General features: G+C 40.9%; 1 protein-coding gene across 1 annotated transcript; it reads left to right on the top strand.

Annotated features, from left to right (window-relative positions):
• The first annotated feature begins 2,633 nt into the window (after positions 1 to 2,633).
• On the top strand, positions 2,634 to 18,874 carry PDCD5 (programmed cell death 5). The gene is made up of 6 exons (XM_033943648.1): positions 2,634 to 2,874; positions 11,181 to 11,224; positions 12,685 to 12,746; positions 13,110 to 13,201; positions 16,880 to 16,951; positions 18,402 to 18,874. The coding sequence occupies exons 1-6, from the start codon at positions 2,809 to 2,811 to the stop codon at positions 18,441 to 18,443; spliced, it is 378 nt and encodes a 125-aa protein (XP_033799539.1). The 5' UTR covers positions 2,634 to 2,808; the 3' UTR covers positions 18,444 to 18,874.

Here is an 18,874-nt window from a genome sequence, read left to right as displayed (position 1 = left end):
CCTCTCTTTTTACTAAACCGCGATAGCAGTTTTTAGCGCAGGGAGCAGCGCTGAATGCCCTGCGCTGCTCTTGACGCTCATAGGCTCCCTGCGCTAAAAAACGCTATTGCGGTTTAGTAAAAGGGAGCCATAGCGCAAAATATAGACAGCAGATGTAAATTCTCAAAACGGACACATTTTGATCACTAAACTGAAAATAAAATCATTTTTCCTACCTTTGTTGTCTGGTAATTTCATCAGTCTCTGGTTGCATTTTATTCTTCTGACAGTGTATGCTTCCTCTCCTCCAGACCTCATTCTCTCTCCCAACTTTTTTTCTTTCTCCCTGTCCCCTTCTTTCTTTCTGTCTCCCTGCCTCCCTTTCTTTCTCTCTCTCCATGCCCCCTTTCTTCCTGTCTCCCTGTTCCCTCTTTCTTTCTGTTTCCCTTCTTTCTTTGTCTCCCTGCCTGCCCCCTTTCTTTCTTTCCCCCTGTCCTCCCCCAAGCCACTAGGCTTGTTGCTGCCGCCATCGGGGAGCAGGCCCCCAAGCCACCACCGCCCCAAGCTCTCCCTGCAGAAGCGTCATGCTGATCAGCATTCCGCTCCCTGACATCAATTCCGACATTGGAGAGGAAGTTCCGGGCCACCCAGGCAGCGATTGGCTGGCCCAGACCTTCCTCTCTGATGTCAGAATTGATGTCGGAGAGTGGAATGCTGGTCGGTCTGATGCTTCTGCAGGGAGAGCTTGGGGCGGCAGTGGAGGACTTCGGGGAGAGGAAGGCCCGGGATGGGCTCCACGATCGACTCGCGTTGCCTTCCCAATCTACCAGTCGATTGCGATCAACGTATTGGGCACCCCTGATGTAAACTATATAATTGTGAAATAACTATTCAACAAACACTTTGGAAAGAACTTGAGCTCCCTCTGCTGCTAACACAATATGAAACAGGCAGATCCAGAATCAACAATACCATTCCATATTCATGTTGCCATTTTCATTTTAACATTTATCCATGATATGTGGGGCAAATATTAAAACAGAAAACCCCAGGGAGCATGTGTCAAAAATTTTCTACAAGAAAAGAGACTAGGTCAGCCTATATTGTTTTACTTGGAGCTAGATCAGGTGTGAGCAACCTTTATACAGAGGGCCACATGAATGTCAGTACTATCCCCAAAGGGCTGCAACATTATATAATGTCAGTAACAGAAATGCTCAGAGCTCCATAGACCTTCTGTGATAAAGATATAAGTAAGAATTTAACTGAAAACAATGGTAACAAACTGCTAGACAGGCTATTCTGAAAATATTATAAAAACACTATTTAAAACACTGGTTAATTACATTTTTCCGTGTATGGAAAAATTATATCTTACCTGATAATTTTTTTTCCCTTAGACACAGCAGATGAATCCAGAGAATAGGGGGATGTCTCCTTGTAAACTAGCATGTGTCTTACTGAAACCCAAAGTTAATGGAACCCAACATTCTCCTTCCCAACATCAACACCAAAATGCAGTGAAATGAAAAACCTGGAGATAACACTATAACTAACAAGCTCAAACAAGTACTAACAGAGAAATCATCTAAGCTTGATATTCAATTTGTCAGTGCACTAGTTGAAGAAACAATAGGAAAATTATAGAAAACAATAGAAAAAAGGGCAAGTGTTGGTTTCAGGCGATTATTTTGTCACAATTGGATCATGCCAATTCACTCTATATCTGTTTGAATAAATGCAATCTGAAAAGACTGCAACTTATTCAAAACTCCGTGGCAAAATTGATATTTGGTAAACATAAATTCGATCTTGTGACCCCTTTATTTAGGGTACTTCATTGGCTTCCCGTGTTTTGGAGAATTCAATTCAAATTTACTTGCGTGATTTTTCAAATTTTATATGGGATTTTCTCCCCTTCAATTCCTGTCTCTTTCAATTCTTGTTTACCTTTACACTCAAGAAACACTCAGAAATATAAACTTGGTTATCCATCAGTTAAAAGAATCAAAACTACTGTATATTCAATTTCTGCAAATCTTTTGCTTTTTTATCTGCAAAAAATTTGGAATGAGCTTTCTTCAGAGATTAGATTACTATCTCACTTAACAACCTTTTTGAAAAATGTGACCCCCCAACACATTTATTTCAAAAAAATCTCTGGTTGATTCTTCCATTTTAAGATGATTGTAGGATAGAAATTATCTTATTTTCTAGTTGTACTCAAGAAATTTTGTTAACCGAGTCGAGCCCTTTTGCAAGGGATGAATCGGTATATAAAGTCAAGGATTGGTTTGGAAAATCAAGAGCTACAAGAACCTAGGTGAAAAGGGGCAAACCGGATGTTTGTTCCCTTAACTTGATGAGATGGCTAGCTGCTACAGCACCCTAGGAAGCTCGTACCTTTGTAAAACCCTTTTGTAAACTGTTCTTTTTTTCCAGGCATTATGTCAACCCAAGTAGAGTATGTCGGCTTCATTTTAAATAGATTTAACATTTTCAGCCGTAATTCCAGGTTACTCGTCTAAGCTTTAAAAACAATCGCTCTCTGTGACAGCTGCATGCCAGCGTTGCTAAGGAACCTGTGACACGTGACCCCTTCCTAGGGCGCCTCGGGCTGAGAACCGACGTCGGTGGGCAGGGCGCGTGAGTCTCCATCATTGATGCCACGCTCGACGTTCTGCCCTACGCGAGCTCGATTAGCAGGGTCTGGGGAGGCGGGAAATGAGCTCCGAGTGCGGCGTACGCTAGAGGAGGCCGCCTTGGGCCTGGGGCGGGGAATCGAGGGTAACGCGGTTCGGGACGGCCTGAATCCCGCCGGCAGCGAAAATGGCAGACGAGGACCTGGAGGCGATCAGGAAGCAGCGGCTCTCCGAGCTGCAGGCCAGGCATGGGGTAAGAGGGGAGCATACGGGAGTTCTGTGTCCGGGAAGAAGGCGCAGACTCGGAGGTAGAGAGGCCTGAGCCTGCAGTGGAGAGGAATGGTACCTGAGCTAGACGTCCCAGAGGAGGTGGAGAAAGGGGGCATTGGGGCCGGACCAGAGAGCCCAAGAGAAGGATAAAGGGGAATGAGAATGTGAGTGAATTAGACTAGCAGGCATAGGACTAGTAAAGACAATGAGGCTTGGCTTGAGGAGAACGAAGAGGAAGTGCCTTTGTTAGGATGGTACAAACGCAATAACAGCACTAGCTGAACTTTTATTCTTGCACCCATTTAAGGTTCAAGATCTAGTTCCACACTAACGCACATAACACACTGAACTTCAACAATCATGATCACCCCGACGCTACTTTTCCCAGAACAATCAATCCCCTCCCCCCCTGCATCATTGGACATCATATTAAACTTCATTTTAAATATGAGTGTAGCTTTTAAGATTCATTTACCTAGGTAAAATGGCTGTTTTTGAAAAGTGCCCAACCACCTTGCTCTTGACTCTTTGAAATAATTTTGGCTGCTTTGTTTTGACTGCTGCCCTGAGCCAGCTACCCTCGACAACTAAGGGGCCACTACAGTTAACCAAGTGTCAATTTTTGTATCCAGCATATGTGGTAAATATAGCGCCTAAGTGCTAACGGAGGTATTCCCATCTTGTTCCTATAGTTACCACACAGAAAAAAATCTTTACTAAGTGTACATATTTAAAATTAATGTGGATTTACTTACCACTTCTTATTCAGGAGGCAATATGTGCATCTGTTCTTTTTCCAACAGTGACTGTGTTACAGTCCTTGCAAAAATGTTGAACATAAGAATTGCTGCTGCTGGGTCAGACCAGTGGTCCATCGTGCCGTGCCCAGCAGTCCGCTCACGCAGCAGCCCCCAGGTCAAAGACCAGTGCTCTAAATGAGTCCAGCCTCATCTGCGTACGTTCCAGTTTAGCAGGAACTTGTCCAACTTTGTCTTGAATCCCTGGAGGGTGTTTTCCCCTATAACAGACTCTGGAAGAGTATTCCAGTTTTCTACCGCTCTCTGGGTGAAGAAGAACTTCCTTACGTTTGTATGGAATCTATCCCCTTTCAACTTTAGAGAATGCCCTTTCATTTTCCCTACCTTGGAGAGGGTGAACAATCTGTCTTTTATCTGCTAAGTCTATTCTCTTCAGTATTTTGAATGTTTCGATTATGTCCCCTCTCAGTCTCCTCTTTTCAAGGGAGAAGAGGCCCAGTTTCTCTAATCTCTCACTGTACAGCAACTCCTCCAGTCCCTTAACCATTTTAGTCATTCTTCTCTGGACCCTTTCAAGTAGTACTGTGTCCTTCTTCATGTATGGCAACCAGTGCTGGAGGCAGTATTCTAGGTGAGGGCGCACTATGGCCCGGTACAGCGGTATGATAACCTTCTCCGATCTGTTTGTGATCCCCTTCTTAATCATTCCTAGCATTCTGTTCGCCCTTTTCTTCGCCGCCGCGCATTACGTGGAAGGCTTCATCGACTTGTCGATCAGAACTCCCAAGTCTTTTTGTGACTGCCAGTTAAAACAGAGTACAGAACATCACTGTGGAAACCCAGAACTCTTAAAACAAATCTTTAAAACAAAAATCAAACAAAAGAACTTAACATACAGTTAGAAGTACTGAACAAGATTTTTGCCTTTGCAACTGGGAGTCTCTCAACTGGTTCTTTCTCCAAATGAGAGAGATGGGTAGAATTCAACAAGCTGAGTGATGCCTTACATAGTTTTCTACTGATGAAAATCTTGATGGTAGAAGGGTTTGCAGAGATCATACAATAGCAGTTTGCACTTGGGCCCACTCAAATTTCCATCTCTTTTAGTGTGGTGAGTAGGGATTCCCAAGCCCCAGCAGCCCCAGATGTCTTATACTCTAAAATATAAGAATAGCCTTATAAATATAAGAATAAATATAAGTAAGAATAAATTTATAAGTAAGAATAGCCTTACTTATAAATATAAGACTAGCTTTACTTATAAAAATATAAGAATAGCCTTACTGGGTCAAACAATGGTTCCATCCATCCCAGTTTCCCGTCTTCATGGTGGCCAATCCAGATCACAAGTACCAGGCAAAAACCCAAATAGTAGCAACATTCCATGCTACCGATACCAGTGGTTTCCCCCATGTCTGTCTCAATAGCAGACTATGGAATTTTCCTCCAGGAACTTTTGCAAACCGTTTTTAAAACCAGCTTTGTTAACCATTCTTAGCACATCTTCTGGCAATGTGTTCCAGAGCTTAACTTTTATCTAGTGAAAAAATATTTCCTCCTATTGATTTTAAAAGAATTTCTCTTATCTTTGAGTGTCCCCTAATCTTTGTAATTTTTGATGGAGTAAAAACTTGATCCACTTCCCTTCTACGCCACTCAGGATTTTGTAGACTTCAATCATATCTCCCCTAAACAATCTCTTTTCCAAGCTGAAGAGCCTTAACCTCTTTAGGTTAAAATCATTAGGGATTGCAGACGTAGTCCTTAATTGGTTTGAGTCTTATTTAACTTTTGAAGTACATTTTAATAATTTGCTTTCTACCTCTTATACGATTAAATCAGGGATATCACAAGGCTCCCTTTTTTCACCAATTTAATTTGTTTCTGCTCCTTTACTAACGGGACAGTTGCTGGCATTCACATTGTTTGTCTATGCTGATGACAATCAAATACATCATATTTAGACAATAAGTACTTTGTCTACTGAATTAGACAATTTTATCACAGATTGGCTATCTAATCATAAAAAGAAATTAAATCCAAACTGATTATTTTTCATACAAAAGAAAAAAAATTATACCATTGTTCCCAATAGTTCTCAATAAGAAACCAATTCCACTAGTAAATTTAGTACATATGCTAGGGGTGACCCTAGATGCACTGCTTTCTTTTAATATACATATGTTAAATATTATTAAATCTGCTTTTTACAAACTTCATTTGATACTTTCTATCTGATCATTACTCTGTCCTTATGCATTAAATGTATAATTCAGCAGTTAGATTATTACAATTCACTGTTTAGAGGTATAAAAACCAAAAAGACCTTAAAAGATACAAAATGTCCAAAATACAGTTTTCACCAAGATCTGCCTTTGCTGAAACCGTGCTGGCTGGTCCTCATTAGACCGTGTTCGTCAAGGTGATCAATGATGCGGTCCTTTATCAGCGCCTCTACCATCTTTCCTGATACTGAGGTCAGACTCGCTGGTCTGTAGTTTCCCAGGTCTCCCCTTGAACCTTTTTTGAAGATCGGCATAACATTTGCCACCTTCCAGTCCTCCAGAATCTCTCCCGTTTTGATCGACAGATTGGCTATTAGTTGAAGCAGTTCAGTTATGGTCCCTTTCAGTTCCTTGATGACCCTCGGATGGATGCCATCCAGTCCCAGGGATTTATCGCTCTAGAGCCTATCTGCCTGCATACCTCTGCTAAACTGACCGTTAACCCTGTCAGTTCCCCGGGATGCTGTGTATATCCTTTTCGGTAAATACAGACGCAAAAAAACGTGTTCAGTCTGTCAGCGATTGCTTTGTCCTCCTTTAGCGCTCCCTTTATTCCTTGGTCATCCAACGGTCCCACCGTTTCCTTCGCGGGCCGTTTCCCTTTAATATATCGAAAGAACGGCTTGAAGTTTTTCGCCTCCTTGGCTATTTTTTCCTTGTAGTCTTTTTTTGCCCCTTTTACCGCCTTGTGGCACCTGTGTTCCCTTTCATGTCTGTCAAATCTGTTTGTAATGACATTCTTATTTGATTGTAAGCTGCCTAGAAGGATCCCCAATGAGTGGAATGGTAAATAAATAATAAACTTGAAACTTTCCTCATCCGAGAGGAGTTCCAGCCCCTTTATCATCTTGGTCGCTCTTCTTTGAACCTTTTCTAGTTCCTAGTTCTATCTTTCTTTTTTTTTTTTTTTTAAGCTAAGGCAACCAGAATTGAACACAATAGTCAAGGTGAGGGTCACACCATAGAGCGATACAGAAGCATTATAACATTCTTAGTCTTGTTAACCATTCCTTTTCTAATAATTCCTAGCATCATTTGTTTTTTTGGCTGCCGCTACCACACATGAGGTGGAAGGTTTCAGCATATTGTCTACAATGACACCCAGATCTTTTTCTTGGGCGCTGACCCCCCAAGGTGGACCCTACATCTGGTAACTATAATTTGGGTTGTTCTTCCCAGTGTACACAGCTTTGCATTTGTCCACATTAAATTTCATCTGCTAAGGTATGAGACTAGTAGAGGCATCTATCTCCCTGCTTCTAAGTTTCCTCTAATCTGGTAATATGAATGGTTACTTTTTATTGTTCTGAAACTACAGATGAGGTAATGAATCAAATCTATTCAAGGACAAGAATACAAAGGACAGGAATCTTTGAGTAGAAGGCAAGGATACAGGGTTTTAAAAAATTTTTTTTAGAGCAGCAAAGCCATAGCCAATACATATTTTTCGTAGCTTATTGATACGGAACCTATAGCAATTGCTAACATCGTCTTAGTTAAAATAAACATACTATTTGCAGTTTGAGAACAAAAGCAGTTTTTCAATTTTAATGCTTATCTAAAGATAAAGCCTCTTGTAGTTTAGGGGCCTGATGCTCTAAAATCGCCGTTAAAATCCTATGGGTCACTGTGGTGCTGGAAAATTGTCCGATTTCAAAATGGCAACCAAAACCTTGCATGTAAATGAGGGTCGTCATTGGAAAAAGCAACTGACATATGCGCAGAGCTGGCAGGGGAAGCTACTACTGCTAATCATTTCTATAGTGCTACTAGACATATGCAGCACTGTACATCAAATATTCAGAGCTGATAGGGGAAGCCCTGAAGTACCCTCCTGCTGTTCAGCTGTTCAGGGCTGGAAGAGTAGGGTTTTTTGTGTTTTATGGTGTTTTTTTTAAAAAAATCTGCACAGATGTGCATGCGTTACACACAACATCTGTTACCATTAAAAAGAAAAAAAGTTGAGCTGGGATCCCCCCTCCTCCACTCACCAAACTTAAAGAAAAAAAAAAAGCAGGAGGCATGCCCACTTCCTCCTGCCTCTGATACCTGGACCCCTCCATACCCCCTGAAGATCGGCAGGAGGGATTCCCACTCCCTCATGCCCCACCTCACCCCACCCCAACTCGTACCTTATTTAGACTACTAGCAAGAGGTATGCTCACTCCCTCCTGTCGGAAGGCCTGCCTCTTCAAAATGGTAGGCCTTCCCCTTCCCGGTGCATCCTGGTATGCACTGGGAGGGGCCTAAGACTGATTGGTTCAGGTAAAAGGCCAGATATACTATAGCTAAATACTATAGCTAAATAACACTTTTGCTATTAAAAAAAAAGAAGCAATACTAATTGCTGCAACCCTGCTTCTCTCAATGAACGGGCTGGGTTGTAAAGTTGCAGGACTTTCTTCAAATATTCGGGAGCCATACAATTCAAGGTCTTAAAAATGAGATCTATAATCAATCATACTTATTACAGAGTCGATAACCTATCCATTTAAACCCATGCATAAACTTTAAGTGATGCTACTTAGGTGAACAGTGCAGCTGAAAATTCACTTAGAGATCTTTATAATTGATCTATTTTTAGTGATGACGACCATTCTGTTAAATGCTGCCGCCTTATACTTTAGAATTTATGCCCTCATAATGGCCATTATCTTCAAGGGCTGATGCACCTCATGGAACTTTTCTGTAGGTGCATATTATTGGTGGCATAATGCACAAAGCAGTCCTGCACAGAAGATAACTTACATGGTAAACATAGGTGTAGTATATTAAAATGAATGGTAATGAGTCCATTAAGTATTCCACTGCAATTCATAGAAATCATTGGGAATTAAAGCACACACAACATGAGAGACATAGATCACCAGGTCTGAGATGGCATTGAATGGTTAATTTAGAGGATTTGATATCAGTTTTGCCTTTTATCTAAGTACATAATAAGTTCCTGAAACTTTAAAAGGCAGAATGTGAGGTGACAGTTCTGTGCACGTGTGTGCTGGCACTTTTTGTTTTGTTTGTATATGTGCCTAGTGACGCAGTTTTTGCCATAGAACTTTTGTTCAAATGTGACCAGCAAGCTTTTCCTGATCTAGCGCACAAGTTTTGCACACTTTTGAATTTGCATCACATACTGAATCGCTGTAGAATATCTTCTAGTTAACCTCACAATAGAAGCTGCAAGCCATTTACATGCAGCTCTATCACATGGCTATCTGCATCATCTCTCAGAATTTGTGTGCATTTCACTATTAAACTAGAAATGTGCAAGTGGCTGTCTGTTAGAAAGCTATTTAAATTGATCTTTCACTGAGAGCAGCATTTTCAAATACCCGCATTAAAAAGTGACGGTTTGCTAACCCAGCCGTTTAGATACCGAATCCAAAAACCCAAGACAAGGTTGGAGGTTAGCATTTGCACGTGCCCATCGCTGATGGACATTGTCAGGTTTGTTAGTGGCCCCCCCAATATTAGGTGGTAGGGGTTAAGTGCGAGGCATACTGACAAACGCCGGTCCCAGGTTCAGTTCCCTCACTGAAGACTCACCAGGAAGTAGAATCAAAGAGGCACAGCCAGAGGTGATTGCATAAAGAATATATTATAGAAATAGTCTTACAGAAAAGCAATATTCTGAAGCATTACAATAATTAAGCATTACATTAAGTAGAGAGCAAAGCAGTTTCCCTGCCTTACAGAGTCCAGAAGGAAGCGTGAAGTTCCAGGGAAAGGCAGAGAGAGAGAGAAAAGGAGGATGGTCTAAGCTTCGTGTTCCATAGATAAAGGGAAGGATAGACAGAGAAAGAGAGGGAGAGCCAAGACCCCTCTCCTCCAGAGATAGATAGATGGATTGATAGAGCAGAGAGGAGGCTTTTATACCTTGGAATCTTATTCTGAATATAGAAATTATTGTATGTCCCAGTATCTTTCTGTTTAGAATTTGTAAACTGTTTGAAACAATGGTTAATTTAATTGATAAAGGAGGGTGTGATACTTGCAGGCCTGGAGATGGGATTAGTCTCTGGCTTCTTTGTCCCATTCAAGCAGCCTATCTTCTTGATCTGTGCACCTGGACCCATTGTCCTAAGCACCCTCTTAATCAGACATTAACACCTTTTAGCTAGTCATGATTCAATTAGGGCTACTTGAAACATATCAGGGATACTTAAAACAGTTTCCCTGCCCTCAGGGTCTATCTGCATTCCCATGCCAGAGTCAGATTGATATAATTTCCCATAGGCCTTCGCTGACATAAGTAATGCCAACTAAAAATGCTGAATGGTAGCGATAGCTAGGCTGACAGACACATGCGCAGGAAAAATGCTGCTGTCAACACCGCCGTCAAATCCCCCCAAAACAAAACAAAAACACTGCAACAGCGGGAGAGATGCCCGCACTCTCCCGCTGTCCCTGTATTGTGATGCAGCGGGAGAGATCTCCGCTGCATCCCAACACCCCTAACCTTCCTGCAGCAGGAGAGATGCCAACTCTCTCCTGCTGCACTAACTACGTGCCACGACCCGACAAGTGACCCCCCTCCCCCATCTCCACCGTCCCCTTACCTCAACTGAAGAGCCGGAGGTACCTGTACACCCTCTTCGGAGCTGCTGCTGCGTTGTCTAAATGCGAATTTCCCTCCCCGATGAGGGTGTACAGGTACCTCCGGCTTTTCGGTTGAGGTAAGTGTGAAGGGGCGGTGGAGATGGGGGAGGAGAGGTCACTTGTTGGGTCATGGCGGCTAGTTAGTGCAGCAGAAGAGAGTGGGCATCTCTCCTGCTGCCGGGGGGGGGGGGGGGGAGGGGAAGGTTGGTTGGGTCGTGGCAGTGCAGCAGGAGAGAGTGGGCATCTCTCCCTCTGCAAAACTACACAGGCTTTAGCAGTCTCTGACACTGACCGGCACCCCTGGACCAATCGCTTTTTTTAGTCACCAAAAGCCAACACTGCTTTTTGAAAATGGCTTGGCATTTTTTAAGAATCCACCGGACATTTGCATGTCAGTGTCGGAGGCTGCTAAAAACTTTGCTAAAGCCGGAGATAATCTGTTTTGATAATCAGTCGCTAAACAGCATACAGGCTAAACCGCCAAAAAACAGTTTAGCAATGGCATTAAAGTTATGAGAATCTGAGCCTTAGTGTGTCCTGTAGTTGAAAGTCTTGGTCCCAGTTAAAATGGAGAAGATACCTGAGAAGAATACAACTGCTATTGACTAATTTCATTAGTTGTAATCTCTGAAACATTTTTTTTTCAGGATAACTCTAGTGATCAAGCACAGCAAGAGGCAGCAAAACAAAGGTAGGCATAGAACCTGCTTGGTGGAATGTGAACATGGAGTATCTGCATATTTCCAGATGGTTTTCTTTTAGTTTGTTGGCTTGTGTGATGTATTAATAATGGTGTGTAATTTATCTATTAAATAAAATGGATCTTGCAGTATGTGTTAATAGATTTGATGTGTGCTATTAACAAAAGACTACCATAATGACTTGATATCTTTCAACTGTACCAGTGACTTCTGTAGTTTATTCTTTTAGGGCTAGATTCACAAAACTTACCGATCATGTACCGATAGTTTTGCGATCATTTCCCGACCTGATCACTAAACAGCTGTGCAATCTATCTCCGATCCGCACATGCATATGAGGGGACAAAGCAAGCATAAGTAGGAAGCCCTCGATTCACTAAACAGAAGAAGGAAAACCGATTGGGCTTGCCGATACGAAGTGAAGTGACATCTGAGGACCAGTTGTTTAACTTTCTTACCAACTCTCCTACCCTCTAAAACCACAGGCTTGCAATGCACTTTTTGCAGAATATATAAAAAAGGAATTCTTCCTTTTTTATATATATTCTGCAAAAAGCGCATTGCAAGCCTGTGGTTTTAACTCATGCCGATGCCCGCCGGTGTTGCCGCCACCAAATTATGGCAGAAGGGATTCCCACTCCCTCCTGCCATTGGCCCAACTCTTGACTCCACCCTCCCCCCCCCAATAGCCAATCAGGGACCTCCTTAGGCTACTCCCTAAGGAAGTCCCTGATTGGCTCGTGCTTCTGGTCCCTCCCAAGGGAGGAGCCCGAGGCACCTGAGCCAATCAGGGCCTAAGGCCTCAGATGGATGGCAGGAGGGAGTCGGCATCACTCATGCTGTATAGGGTTGTTTTTTTTTTTTTTTGGGGGGGGGGAAGTCAGGAGTGGGAATCCCTCCTGCCATAATTTTTGAAGCTGCAGCAGTAGTTGTGGGGATGGTGGGGCACTTTTTTTGGGGGGAAGGGGCACTTGTTGGGAGGGGGCGGGGGGGTTTTCAAATTTTTTAAAAAATCAGGTTGATATGTTGCATGTGTAATACATGCAAAATATCTGCCTGATTTTAAAAAAATAATAATAATTTTTTTTTTTTTTAAAAGCCGGCAGAAGCCCTGACAGCAGTGAGAGGAGGCTGCTTCTCCTGTCACTATTGTCGGGGCTCTGCCCCGACTCAATCGGTTTGAGTTGGGAGTTTGCATGCAAATGATTTGAACCTCCATGCAAATCATTTGCATGCAAAAAATACAGTATAGTGAATCAATCACTGTTTTAAAATTGGCCAGGAATCGGCCTACAGCGATTGACTCCCTATCTTTAGTGAAACTGGGCCTTAGTTGGAAAAGGCTTTTGTGGAATTTGGATATTTTGGATGTAGATCATTGCATTCGCTTTTTAAGATGCTTCGATGTGACATGTTAGTATCACTCTAACTTTCAGATCCTTCCTTGTAGGGAGACGGAGATGAGAAACAATATTTTAGCACAGGTTCTGGATCAGGCAGCACGTGCTAGATGTAAGTAGAGATCAAAATAATGGTTCAGATTGGTCATCTTTTTGTATAGATGTTTTTTCATTCAGTTATATAAAATCAGAAGTTGCTGTCACTTGGATACTGTTAATTTTTGTTTACATTGTAAACATTATTGAAGCACAGCTTTATTTGGTTAGTCTTAGCTATAGAGCAGAAGTGAGAAAGTGAGCTGCCAGGGATTCTTAACCTCTGGGATTGGTGTACAGTTTCTAAATTCTGACACATGCCAAGACCTGTTTTAAAAATAGCCATCTCCCATTTGTGGTTAGCCAGCCTAGCAAATGCTTTATCTCTAACTAGGTTAAATTGAAATTAAAAAAAGAAAAACACTTTTTTCTCCAACAGTGAGTAATTTGGCACTTGTGAAACCAGAAAAGGCCAAAGCAGTAGAGAATTACCTTATTCAGATGGGAAGATTTGGACAGCTAAGTGGAAAAGTAAGTGCAAAGGCTATTTGTGTTCTGTTCCCTGAAAGATTTGCTTGTTTTTGTAATACAATTAGAGAAAAAAACGATAATGCATTGATAAAGGATGGAAAAATATTGGGTATACTTTGTCACTTGGGCCCTTTTGAACAGAAATCGCAACCAAGGGAACAGGCTGGAGGGAGAGAAAGATTAAAGACACATGAAAAAAATAATGTACAACACAAAAGCTGTTTTTTATGGTTACATTTTATTTTTGTATTAATCACATCTACTAAAAATACAAATTAATTAAAAAAAATTTTGGGGGAGGGGGTGGAATTTATTACCTGCCTTTTCATGAAGAGTTTCATCAAAAAGCAGTTTTACAATACAGTGAATAGCAATCAAGTACTCTTAAGGTTTCCCTATCTGTCCCAGCAGGCTCAATCCAGTTGTGGTACCTTTAAAAAAGAACGACCATATTAGTCCATATTATCGTTTACTTCATTGGCTGCCTTTGGAGGCAAGAGTAATATTCAAAGTTTCCTGTATCTGCTTTAAACTGATATCTGGATTGTCTCCAGCTTACCTTTTTTCTCATTTTGTGTTGCATAGACCATCAAGAGAAAATAGAAACTTCTACTTATTTGCTTATCCAAAAATTAATGGGGGTAGATATAAGACCTTCTTAGATAGGTAAATGTATTCATCAAGCTATGTTATCCTATTGCAGTTTTTGGAAATTAGACCACTTTGGAATAAGACCACTTTGGTCGATAAGTTTATTACTTAGTGGGTTTTATTATTGAAATTCTATTTTACAAAAAATTTTATTTTTTTACTGTATTTTATTTCACTGATTGTCTAGCTCTTTTTAATGTAAACCGCCTAGAACTTTTGGTTATGGTGGTATAAAAGATTAAAATTATTATTATTACCTGGGCAGGAGAGAATTAAATGACTTGCCCAGGTTCACAAGGAGCAGTGCTGGGATCGAACTCGCCTTAGCTGAGGCAGCAGCTGTAACCAATAGGCCATTCCTCCACTCCAGTGATGCAATGTGGTAGATATCATTACTGTCCACTGTCAGTCTGTTGAAATGAAGAATATTAATTGTTAGACACCTGCTTTTGCAGGATCAAGGAAGAATTGCTGCCAAATGTCTGAAGAGATGCTATTTACATGTCTGATACTTAACTTTGAGGGTCCTTCTCATTAATCTCTTATATGATTCATTTCCCTGATGTCATTGCTATATCTATTTTATATGAAATCCCTGAATCGGGAATTGTTTGTATATTTTTAGTAGTAGATGTGATTTAAGTTTTATGTTTTGTTATTTTTGATGGTTATTATTTGTTTGCTTTTTGTGTTGTACTTTAGTTTTGTGATTAGGAGCACTTTTCTTGTTGACTGTGCCATAGCCCAAGATCAACACTGTTCTTGTGGAGCCATTGAAAACATTAATCTGTAGACTTATGAAGTTATGAAGGCTACTGTTGTAATAAGGGGTTCAGATCCAAAAAGTGCAATGTAATCTGCACAAGCCTGCAAGTTACACATCTTCTGCTCATTGTGGTCATTTCATTGCTTTCAGCTGTTAAGGCCAGAGGTACCAAGTTACCCATTCCAGTAGGGAGAGTTTTTGGTTGGTCCTAGATTTCTGCCAATCTCATCCTAGTGCATTATGGAATTTACAGCACTGATTTCAATGGATAGAATCATAGACTGCAAAGTCCCGGGGGTTAGTTATAAAAAGTATCCTTGGTGTATAATATTTTATTGGGTTCTCCCACCATTGTCACTGAAGAGATCTTATTGGCAAGATGAATTTTGGCTGCTTGTGCTGATGGGTTCATAGTCATTCGCGCGCCAATATTGGAGCACAGACAATTCAGCGCAAGACCCTAGTGCGCCGCCGAAAAACTTACTTTTAAAGAGCTCCGACGCGGGGTGTGAGTGGGGAACTCCCCCAGTTTACTTCATACTCTTCACGCTGCCGTTGGGGGGTTGGGGGAGCTCCGACGCGGGGTGTGAGTGGGGAACTCCCCAGTTTACTTCATACTCTTCACGCTGCCGTTAGGGGGTTGGGGCCCTCCATTATAGAGTAAACTTAACTTTTTCCCGTTTTTAAAAAAAATTTTTTTTTTTATTAAAGGAAAAAGTTAAGTTTTCTTTATAATAGAGGGCCCCAACCCCCCAACTGCAGCATGAAGAGTATGAAGTAAAGTGGGGGGTTCCCCCCTCACCCTCCGTCAGAGCTCTTTAAAAGTAAGTTTTTCGGCGGCGCGCTATGGTCTTGCCCCAAATTGTCTGTGCTACAATGTCGGCGCGCTGAAGTCTCGCACACTTTTGTCCTATCACTGTGCTGATGGCTATGGCTACCACCAGCGACTATCTCATGTAAATTTGGCAAACCTCTCCGACCACTTTTGCATGCATGGTTCTTCGAGAATAACTCATCTTTTTTTTTCATTCGTTAGATTTACGGCCGTTACAGCGACTTGTTGGATTTTATTGGTGATATTAGAGAATGTGACCCTAAGTCCTTTTGCATCACACACAAGGCTAACCCATTTAGCATTTTGTTCATCTTTTGAGTTGACAATTTACCCACTTTATTCCCAAATTCTACAAAATCTTGTTTACATCGCCTCAGGTATTCAAATTTGTGGGTATGTAACAAATCTAACTGATTCTTTCAGCTCTATGGATGTCTTTACCTCATGAGCTTATTGATTTATCTGTAATTTGCATTAATAACTATTGGTCTGATCCAGTATGGCTGTTCTTATGCACTCCGGTTCTCTAGGTCTTCCAATTTCACTTTCAAAGCAACCAGCATTTTCTACTAAGTATTCCCCGATCCTACGCTTCTTCTTGCCCCACTTCTACCTCATTAATTCTGTTCTCTAGCCCCTCATAAATAGCTGCAAATTTTCTTCCAGACGAACAATTGCCATCTTCACTGTGGCAACTTTAGCAAAACACAACTCCTGTAATACCAAGGCCATATGATTTGGCTCCCTCTTTTACTGGCAACAGCCATTGAGGTTGCCCTTCAGGTAGGTTTACTCTTTGCTTCTGCCCCCTGGCTTGCTAGCATTAGTTGTATACATCTTTCATTATAGAAGTTTGAGAAAACTTACCCTTCCGGGTAAGCTTCCAACATTTGTGGGTTAAAATGATCCAGGCTGCGCTGAATATTTCAGAGGGGGAGGCAAGAAAGAGTTAATTGTAGCTGCCAAATTGGAAGCCACTCTCATAGGTCTTTCTGAACAACCCCATGGCTTTGAAATCTCAAGGTTGCCATGCCTTTTGCTCCCCTAGCCAATTGGCACAACAGGAAGAAACAGCTACATGATTCTTCTACTACCAAAACTGAAACCACACAAGACTTTGGTACAGTCCAACTCAGGTGGCAAAGAAACATGTTTCTAGAAGTGCAGCCACTCCATTCCTCTTGTACTGATCAGAAGGAGGGGATAGTGGTCCTACAGATTGCTGCTGCAGCGGCCTCCTGATTTTGTGCAAATTCTTCCTTTATGGAGTGCTGCAGAAGTCCCTCAGCAGTAACCTCAAGTTGCATCCAGTTCTCAATTTTTAAAGAAAATAAACCATTTGCATCCTTGGAAAAGCTGTGCAATTTAGGATATTATGTAAAGTAAAGGTATGTTTTATCGTTTTTGTTTTGTTTTGTTTTCTTAGGTATCAGAGCCAGGGTTGATAGAAATTTTGGAAAAGGTCAGTCAGCAGACAGAAAAGAAGACCACAGTCAAGGTGAGGGCAGTCGCACATCTTTGAAATGTGTAGATAATCATATTTGTTCATAGCTTTTTGTCATCTCTGGTGTAGCATACTGTGTGATGCAATTTGGATTATTCAGCCTCCTCTTTTAGATGTAAACTGGATGAAATGCGAACTCTACTACTTGAACTTTTCATAAATAAATTTTAATTCTGATCATTTGGCTATGAGATATCAATACTAGATTTATGGTTTAAAAGATATTAGCTGGTACTCTTTGATAATCTGTAAGTCATTTGGATTTTTTTTTCCATTGAAATTAGATAGTATAATTTAATCTCAGAAATTACAAAGCATATGAGCTGAGTATCTCAGCTTTAAAAAGGTATCTTCAAGTGATGAACTACACAGATCCTTTCCTTCTATAAAGTTGCATGCCCAAATTTGACTGTTTTTCTAATTTGCAAGTATAACTTATAAAATAGTACCAGTTGCGCCCTTAAAAATCTATTGGCACCTAGTTAAACAAGTACAAATAATAGCCTTTAAGTGATGCCAATTGGTACTAATTTGTAGTTATGTGCTTATCAGCATTTAAGTGCTTTTCTGCTCTTAAATGCTGTAAATCAAAACAAGGAAGCATATACATGGGTAGGTCTGGGCATGTAAGTTATAGAATACTATGGTTTATGCATTCAGCTGCCAGCTTTAGGCATATCCATATCCATTTATATCAGCCTAACGGCATAAGTACTTGTGCCTAGTTAGGCGCACTCATTTGTTTGATAATGTCAGTTTTTCATGCAATTGCCATTATAGAATAAGTGTTTAATGTTCTTTTTTTTGTGTGTCTAAATTTTGGTGCACCCTTTGAGCTACCTCTACTACTACTACTATTAATTATTTCTATAGTGCTACCAGACGCACACAGCACTGCACAGTCACAAAGAATATGAAAACAGTTCCTGCTCGAAAGAGCTTACAATCTAAACAGCCAAGACAGACAAACAGGATGTCATGGATACAGTTAAGGGGAACGGTTAATCAGCTGGCTGGGTTGGAGGGCAGAGGAGTAGGGGTTAAGGATTGAAAGCTATGTTTATGCTAAATAAAACTAAATAATAGAATTTTACCATCTCTTTCAGATAACAAAAGGGTCTTTTCTAGGCTTATGTTTTAAGTTCATGGTTGGTATAACGTACTAAATTGGTCAGTTTTGTCATGTCGCCTGTATTTATACAAACCACCTTCATTCTCCAGCGGGCTGTAGATTCTGGTTTCGGTGTGGTTGTTTTGGTTTTGTTTGATTTTTTTTTTGGGGGGTAACACATAGCCAACTTGCGAAAAGGGTTTCTGCCCAAAGCTACATGTGTTCTATAATATTAGCTGCAGCAAATGCTACTTGGATAATTGGTGCTTAGGTACATAGAGAGATGGTGTTATGATATTTCACTTTGATTTGTTCTCCTTTTTCCCCTTCTAGTTTAATAGAAGAAAAGTAATGGATTCTGATGAAGATGACTGACTACTGCTGAACGTTTTTTTTGTTTTTTTTTGTTATTTTGAAAGCTGCTTCAACGTGCAAAGTCCAGATGAGTGTCTGGACGACAGCCCCGTTTCTTAGTTGTTGCATTTGTTTCTGGAGGAAGGCCTCTTGATGTGCTCTGTACAATAAAGTAAGCAGAAGACTGATTAAGTACTGTAACTATACTGATCTGTTCTGAAGAGATATTTTTGAGGGTTGTTTTGCAGCCTAACTTTCAACATGGATATTACAGTACAATATGGGTGATCTTCCTACTTTGAAAAATGCCACTGTTAATTTAACCTTTTTAATGTATCCTACCTGTACAGTATACTTGAAGTAAGCTCATATTGATAGAACTTGGTATAAACATTGAACGGTAATATTTCTTACAGCAGGAATGTGTATAAATAAAAATGCATTATTCTAGA

Source organism: Geotrypetes seraphini, chromosome 4, assembly GCF_902459505.1.
Source record: "Geotrypetes seraphini chromosome 4, aGeoSer1.1, whole genome shotgun sequence".
NCBI classification, from domain to species: Eukaryota; Metazoa; Chordata; class Amphibia; order Gymnophiona; family Dermophiidae; genus Geotrypetes; species Geotrypetes seraphini.
Note: the sequence above shows the minus strand (reverse complement) of the source record. Positions and strands in the feature narration are given on the sequence as shown.

What these genes read in the sequence shown, in the direction of transcription:
- PDCD5 (XM_033943648.1), top strand. Translation starts at nt 2,809, where the DNA reads ATGGCAGACGAGGACCTGGAGGCGATCAGGAAGCAGCGGCTCTCCGAG. An exon ending in AGCTGCAGGCCAGGCATGGG is followed by an intron (nt 2,875 to 11,180) that starts GTAAGAGGGGAG and finishes TTTTTTTTTCAG; the next exon opens with GATAACTCTAGTGATCAAGC. An exon ending in AAAAGAAGACCACAGTCAAG is followed by an intron (nt 16,952 to 18,401) that starts GTGAGGGCAGTC and finishes TTCCCCTTCTAG; the next exon opens with TTTAATAGAAGAAAAGTAAT.